We start from the raw sequence: 8,048 nt of genomic DNA on the forward strand, positions 1-8,048 counted from the left end.
GAAAACTAATTCATATCCCCTGGTTCTTAATATAGAATTATAAATAGCATCACTAATGGCAATGTAATAGCACAGTAATTAGTATTAAGCTCCATTTGCTACACTTAAACTTTTGTTATATATTATTACATAATATAATGTTAATTCCATTCCAACAAAATGGAATGACCCTATTGAGTGAACTTAAGACAAAGGAGGCCTTTTGGGATTTTGGTCACTTCAGCAATTTACAAAGTTTTCATTATATAATATATTGAATATACATAATGCCTAAAGTGTCAGTGATTTGACAGGGTCGGTTGAAAACATTAGGGGAAATTTAAAAAAAAAAAGCAGTGAATAAAATCCAAAAGAAACCCCGTTGAACCATGAGTGTGTGTGTAAATGCATGTGTGTGAGTGTGTATGTTTGTGTAAAGTTTATGTACTTTGTGTGATTGTATTTTGTTGGCAACTCAAATATCTCTTTTAATTTTGTTTGACTTGCCAGGACCAGCAGACCTGGATACAAAGAACCCAGAAAATAAAATTGATGAAACAGGTAAATGTGTCTTCTTGACCAATTTTTAAAATAGTTTTCTATGGATTTCATTATATTTATAGAGAAACTTTCTATCACAATCCAATCTAAGCTGCTCCAAAATCTTGAGGAGCCTCTGTGACAGTCTGGCTTGTGTAAGTGGTTGAGCTGTGGGGAAGGATATCAGCCATGGCCTTTCCTCTCTGAGCTGGAAGAGGACTTAGAGAACCAGTCTCATTTGATAACAATGGAAATAGAAAACTAGTGAGGACTGTGATATACCCAAAACCTACAGTGATCTTCATACTGTAATTTGAAACCAACCCAAATACTTGGGCCTGGTTGATATCCAGATATGATCTTTAAAGGGCTGGAGCCCAGTGTCTGCAGCAATCTGTTGAGTTTGGTCCATATGTTCCCATCCTTATCTACTGAAACCCTAGTTTTGTGACGATGAGGGTAAGGATTTATTGAGGAGCTAGAATGCCCCAAGCACTTTACTTATTGCATAGATTATCTCTTTACTCCTCACAGCTACCCTCTTCCTCTGAGGTATATTTATCCCATTTTTCAGATGAGGAGACTGAAATTCAGGGCAGTGACCTGCCTTAAGTAGCATTGCTATTTAGGTGGTAGCCTCTGACTTGAGATTGATTAACTTGAAAATGTGTTTTCTTTGAACACTGGTTGGTGATCCAATTTAAGACATTTGATCAGAGTTAGGCCTTGCCTGGTGTTATTTTATTTCTATAAGCTTCTACACCTCAGCCAGCAGTTGTGAGTCATTGAACACTTGTCCCAGGCCTCCCCATCTGCATCTGCATCTGTTGCTATTAGCAATGTAGTCCTACCATAGCCAGACTTGAACTTGACCAAGATACATGGCTCATTTAGCTTAGCTACATCTCCTGTTCTGAGATGTAAACATTTCTAAAGGTTGTTTCAAACCAATGTTTTGCCATGGGATGTTTTCCCCTGTTTAGGGACTTGCATCTCACATGTTTAGTTTTCTTTGATTGGGATCTTTGTTGATCCAAACACCACTAAGTAAACACCCTGCATGTTGCACATTAACATTTTAGTCTCATTTCTAGTACCAGGTAATTAGGCTCAAAGTTCCCATGTTCATAGTCTCTCATGTTTTGCTTTAGAGAAAACATTTCTCCAGGGACTGAACTGCAGGGCAGTATGACTTTCTCTAGGGAAATCCCCAGGGCTGCAAAGATGCTGATTATTAAACAGTTTCTATTTAGCACAGCACAGACACAGTCTCTAGATAAGAGCCATGGCCCGTTTCTTTTTTTAAAATAAATCTTTATTGTTCAGATTATTACAGTTGTTCCTCTTTTTTCCCCTCTTAGCTCCCCTCCACCCGGTTCCCACCCCACCTTCTGCCCTTACCCCCCCCACTGTCCTCCTCCATAGGTGTACAATTTTTGTCCAGTCTCTTCCTGCACCCGCCATGCCCCTTTCCCCCTGAGAATTGTCAGTCCACACCCTTTCTATGCCCCTGATTCTATTATATTTACCAGTTTATTCTGTTCATCAGATTTTTTATTCACTCGATTTTTAGATACACTTGTTGATATGTATTTGTTGTTCATAATTTTTATCTTTACCTTTTTCTTCTTCTTCCTCTTCTTAAAGAATACCTTTCAGCATTTCATATAATACTGGTTTGGTGGTGATGAACTCCTTTAGCTTTTTCTTATCTGTGAAGCTCTTTATCTGACCTTCAATTCTGAATGATAGCTTTGCTGGGTAAAGTAATCTTGGTTGTAGGTTCTTGCTATTCATCACTTTGAATATTTCTTGCCACTCCCTTCTGGCCTGCAAAGTTTCTGTTGAGAAATCAGCTGACAGTCGTATGGGTACTCCCTTATAGGTAACTGACTTTTTTTCTCTTGCTGCTTTTAAGATTCTCTCTTTGTCTTTTGCTCTTGGCATTTTAATTATGATGTGTCTTGGTGTGGTCCTCTTTGGATTCCTTTTGTTTGGGGTTCTCTGCACTTCCTGGACCTGTAAGTCTATTTCTTTCACCAGGTAGGGGAAGTTTTCTGTCATTATTTCTTCAAATAGGTTTTCAATATCTTGCCCTCTCTCTTCTTCTGGTACCCCTATAATTCTGATGTTGGTACGCTTGAAGTTGTCCCAGAGGCTCCTTACACTATCTTCGTATTTTTGGATTCTTTTTTCATTTTGCTTTTCCGGTTGGGTGTTTTTTGCTTCTTCGTATTTCAAATCTTTGACTTGATTCTTGCGATCCTCTGGTCTGCTGTTGGGAGTCTGTATAATATTCTTTATTTCAGTCAGTGTATGCTTAATTTCTAGTTGGTCCTTTATCACAACATCGAGGGTCTCACTAGATTTCTTAAGGATCTCAATACATTTATCGGCGGTTTCCATAAAATTCTTGAAAAATCTTAGAACCGTGGTTTTGAACTCTATATCCAGTCGTTTGCTGTCCTCCATTTCTGTCATTTGTGACCTGTTTCTTTGTCTTCGCATTTTGTCTGCTTCCCTGTGTTGGTAGAGTGGTTTTGTGTGCTAGGTGTCCTACAGGGCCCAGTGGCTCAGCCTCCCCAGTTACCTGAGGTGGACACTCTTGGTGCACCCCCTTGTGGGCTTTGTGCACAGTCTTGTTGTAGTTATGCCTTGATTGTTTTAGGTGTCACTGGGAGGAATTGACCTCCAGGCCAATTGGCAGTGAGAATCAGCTGTGTCTGCAGTGGGAGAACTTCTGTGCTGAAGACACCCTTCTGGGGCAAGACTTGCTTCAGTGGGGCTTTGGTGCTCACTGAGTCTGCCCCCTGAGTGTGTTCCTTATGAATCTGAGGAGTTGTAATCTGGGTGGTCCCACTCTGACCACTGGGTACACTGGCTCTTGGATCTAAGGAGGTGCTAATTAAGCCTCTTCCTGAGGTTACCCAGCAGGAGCTATGAAGAGATATGCAGATTCCCCTTCCTTTTTTGGGGGTTTGGGGGTGCCCAGATGAGGCCCAGCTGAGAAGCAATGCAAGCTGCTGTGGGGCCTTGGGCCTTCTCTTGGAAGTTCTGGGTCTGTCTGGCCCAGCTGCAATTTGTTAGGTAGTTGTCAGATTGTAAAGGACCCGGGCATTCATATGCAAAAGGCTTTGCAGCAGCCTGGATGGGGCGGGGTCTCAGAATCAACAGGGCGGAGCAAGCAGCTATGGCTGATTCCCCAGCCTTCCTGTGGTTCTGGATGATGTCCATTTTGTCTTTTAGTTGTAATTTTGAAGTGGTTGTGCGAGGCAGCAATTTCAGGTGTTTACCTATGCCACCATCTTGGTTTCTCCACCCATGGCCCATTTTTAATTTCAACAGCAAGCATTCCCTTGTTCTGAACGATCTCTTTTTCTTAAGAGAAGTCACTGTAGACTTGGGAGAAAGTTGTCTGAAGTGAAGATCTTCATGTGGGAGAACAAACACTTGTGTAAACCGTTCCAGGCACTGGACACAGCACCCCCTGAAAGGGCAGATTGGGAGGTTTCCTGATTTCTGGGTGGGCATCAGGCAAATACACAGGGAAAGGTTAAATCTTCTGCCAGACAAATGTGTGACTCATTTGCAAAACTTAATGACTAATCTGGCCAAGGACTAAAATGACAGATTACAATCTAGCACAGATGGTGGGTTGCATGAAATCTGAATTAGATTATAACATAAACCCACTATTTACCCAGAATTGGTTGTTTCCATGTGCTAGGCTAGCTGACCGAGTCCCAGCTCCCTCGCCTTCCACACCTCCATTCCCAACAATGAGTCAAACACAAACCTGGCTGTTTCCCAGCATTGAGGGAGCCAAACCCCACTTCAGAGAGCTCCCACAGGCTCTGGGGAGAGCACAGGCAAAATAGGCATGTGATTTTCTCCTTTCTCTGTCCTTTTCTCTATTTTTCTGCCTACTTCCATCTGATACATTGGCAGGTCTCATAGATTTTTGTTTTCTTCCCTAGGGAGCACCCCAGGATACGAGGGCCTGGGAGAAGGTGATGAGAACATCTCCAAGAAGCCAGGCAATGTGCTGAAGACCTTGGACCCCATCCTAATCACCATCATAGCCATGAGCGCCCTGGGTGTCCTCCTGGGTGCTGTCTGTGGGGTCGTGCTGTACTGTGCTTGTTGGCATAATGGGATGTCAGAAAGAAACTTATCTGCCCTGGAGAACTATAACTTCGAACTTGTGGATGGTGTGAAGTTGAAAAAAGACAAACTGAACACACAGAGTACTTATTCAGAGGCATGAAGGCAGACAGATGAAAAGACAGTTGGAGAATTGAGGTGAAGGACATAACTTGAGTGTATTGATCTTTCACTGTACAGGCTGGGAAATGCGTCGATGACGCTGAGCCAGGCTTTTCTCAGGAGTTTCAATGAGTATGGCCGACAGACATGAACAAGTTAGCTGTATTAACAATCGGAATCATGTACAGTCAGCTTTTTTCTGTTGGTTTAATTTGAATAATCAAATGCTGGTGTTGAGACCAAGTATGATTGACTTAATGATTCATTTTGATTCCCCTTCCCCCTCTTTCCTCTTCTTTTTATGGATACTTTTCTGAAACTGTGCAAAATCCAAGATACTGGTGCCAAGTGTATTCCCTGGGGCCCTTTTGACGGACATGCTACCTGTAGCCCATGCCCACAGTATATTAGAATATCTGCATTTCAGTGGACTCCTGAAGCTGTACCTGTGTATAATCGCCCACATTGTGCATAGGCAAAGAAGGATTAGGGTTTTACTTTAAAGTACTGTAGCTTCAGTACCAGTATAGTATGTGAACTCTGTTTATGAAGCAATATCGTCAAATTTCCTTGATGTTTCCAGTGTTGTACTAAACCTCGTGCTTGTGAACTCCATACAGAAAACTGCCATCACCAGACACTACTGGCAACTGGGCGTGCTGCTGACAGCCACAAGGGAAATCCACGGCACTGGCTAGTCCATGTCCTCTCAAGTGCCTTTTTGTTTGTACTGGTTCACATTATGTTCTATTACGACCTGCTCTGTTCTTTGATGGTGAAAGCCCAACTTGAATCAAACCCTGGTGACCCACTGACTAAAAAGAAAGTATATTTTAGTGTAAGATGTCAGCCCTTTTCCCCCATTTCCACCCCCCATCCCCTCCCCCGGAAAGCAAGGGCTGGGAAGATTTGGCAACGTGGCTTAATTCTTCTGTTTTTTCTGCAGTTCAATTTTGTGTCTCTTGATCCTTTTGTATAAAGCTGCAATATTCTCTCCTATCGTTCTTTCATATGGAATGTATTTTCAAATGTAAACTCTTTCTCTCCTATCTCTCTGTCTTTTCTCTCTTAAATTTAAGCATTTGCCATTGTCCAGAAAAGAAACTTGCAGCTTTAACCTGCTGGTAATGGCAAAGAATTTTACTAGAATTTATGCTTAAAAAATAAGTAAGTAAATAAGTAAGTAAATAAATAAGGGAAATTCCTAACTCTGTCCTCCAAAGTCTAACTTTGGTTTTCTTGTTAACTGGTTAAAGTGACAGTATCTTTTTTCCTTAAGCCATTTGTCTATTCCAATCAAAATAATCTTTGATAGAAATGTTTGCATTTAATAGAAATAATGATGAATTGAGAGAAGAAATGATATTAATTGGTTTTCAAGTGAGACCCAAAGGAAGGACTGGATACAATTCTTCAAATATCCAAAACCATGAGGTTTTTACATCCAAATATGCAAAACTGATCCATGAAAACCTTCCTTTTTGGGTATTGGATAAGACAAGGAAAGTGAAGAAAGAACAGTTAATTTAAGAAAGCATCTAGAAATCCTGATACCTGGTGGTGAAGTATTTTCAGATAAGAAGGGGGATAAAAAATGAATAAAGTCAAAACAACTGTTTTTAAAAATCCCTTCAGCAGTAACCCAGAGAAAACAGAGGCTTGAATGAATGCTTTAAAAACTTTCAATTGCTCACAAAGAAAAAGCCTGCCTTGGGACTGGTAAGACCTAAGCTTCTAACAGCTCAAAGAAGCAAATATCTTATCAAGCAGCATATGAATTAATCCAAAGAAGCTTTGGTTGTTTTCACTCTATTTGTGGTCATGGCTCATTGTACATAGAACTTTGAGACCTTCCTCCCTTTCTGCATTGCTACAGGGCTCACTCAGAAATATTTGTGGGAATCACATTTGTATCATGGAGGAGACAGTCCATTCATCTTGGCTTAATTGGATTGAAAATGCATTTTGTTTCCAGGAAAGTATTGATCACTATGAAAGAAGAATAGATTTTTGTCCCCAGAGGCATTCATTCAGTTGTTTTAATCATACCAGGACAAAAGCACTAAGACTTAATTTTTTTTAAGGCAATGAATTTAAAGTTGTCCTCAGCCAAGGAAAAATGATACTGAGACTTTAAATTTTAAAGTATCTTGCACTGATAAATATATTTAAAAAATATATGTTTATAGAGTTATTAATTTGTAAAGTCAGTGTTACAAAATGTCCAGTTTATATTGTTTTAGGTTGTTTCGTAATTTTTAAAGGTGTAAAATAACATATTTTTTCTTTATTGAAATCTATAAAACCTCCTGTAGTAAAATGTTTTCATTTTACTGGTATATTACTGCTTCGTGTTTTGTACCATCATAAAATTTTGTGCAAGTTTTTTTTACAGAAATTTTTATTTTCTATGACAGTATGACACTTGTAAAAATTGTTGTTTCAAAATGAACAGCGAAGCCTTAACTTTAACTGACATTTGTATTCTCAGACACTGAGTAGTAAAAAACTGCATAGAACTGAAATGTAACAAATTCCAAACTATGACTACTACATTCCAAAGAAACAGTTGAATTAAACATTTTCATAAAATATCTCAAACCTGATGGCTTTTATTATATTAGCTTTGCTATTGATAAAGAAATTGGTATTATTCCAGCAACAAATAACTTTCAACGTGGTTTTTTCTAAGTTCTCTTTTAAAAATAATATCCTAATAAGGAAAAAAGATTAAGAAGATATTTCCTGAAGGTAGAATACCAATCCAACTTGGACACTTATCAAGATAATGAATAGTGAATTTAGCTTTATAAGTGGAAAATTTTCAACCCCAAATCTTGTGTCAAATGTCTATATTCCATTTGGCAAAGTACTTTTAAGTTTTTTTATAATGAAATTCACAAATACTTATTGGCAAGTGTTGATCTTGTAGAAAACAGCTAATAAATATGATGGTCTTTATGCATGCACCAAGCTAAATTTAGATGCTTTAGGGCAAAGTTGAGCATGGCATTACTACTGGCTATTTGGTAATTCTTTGGAAAAATTCTATTCCATCTGGGCACAAAATAATAGTAGTAATACTAATAATGGCAGCCAAAAAGTAAAATTATTGCTGAATAGGACCCTGTAGAAAACTTGTTACAATATTGGCTAACCCTAATCCTCATTATTCAGGGACAAATAATTATTTATTTATCTTCCTCTGGTTTAGGAAAACTTACTTCTGAGAGCATAGGAACTCCAGGAGGGATGGGCTGCTC

General features: G+C 39.2%; 1 protein-coding gene across 7 annotated transcripts in view; it reads left to right on the top strand.

Annotated features, from left to right (window-relative positions):
* NRP1 (neuropilin 1) overlaps positions 1–7,386 on the top strand; it is a 196,639-nt gene extending 189,253 nt beyond the window's left edge. For all 7 annotated transcript variants that reach the window (XM_005885510.2, XM_005885513.2, XM_005885511.2 and 4 more), the window contains 2 exons: positions 490–540; positions 4,497–7,386. In XM_005885510.2, coding sequence (XP_005885572.1) covers positions 490–540; positions 4,497–4,786 — 341 coding nt within the window. In that variant the 3' untranslated portion in view covers positions 4,787–7,386. The remainder of the gene's footprint in view (positions 1–489; positions 541–4,496) is intronic.
* The last annotated feature ends 662 nt before the right edge of the window (positions 7,387–8,048 follow it).

Source organism: Myotis brandtii, unplaced genomic scaffold (genome assembly GCF_000412655.1).
Source record: "Myotis brandtii unplaced genomic scaffold, ASM41265v1 scaffold914, whole genome shotgun sequence".
NCBI classification, from domain to species: Eukaryota; Metazoa; Chordata; class Mammalia; order Chiroptera; family Vespertilionidae; genus Myotis; species Myotis brandtii.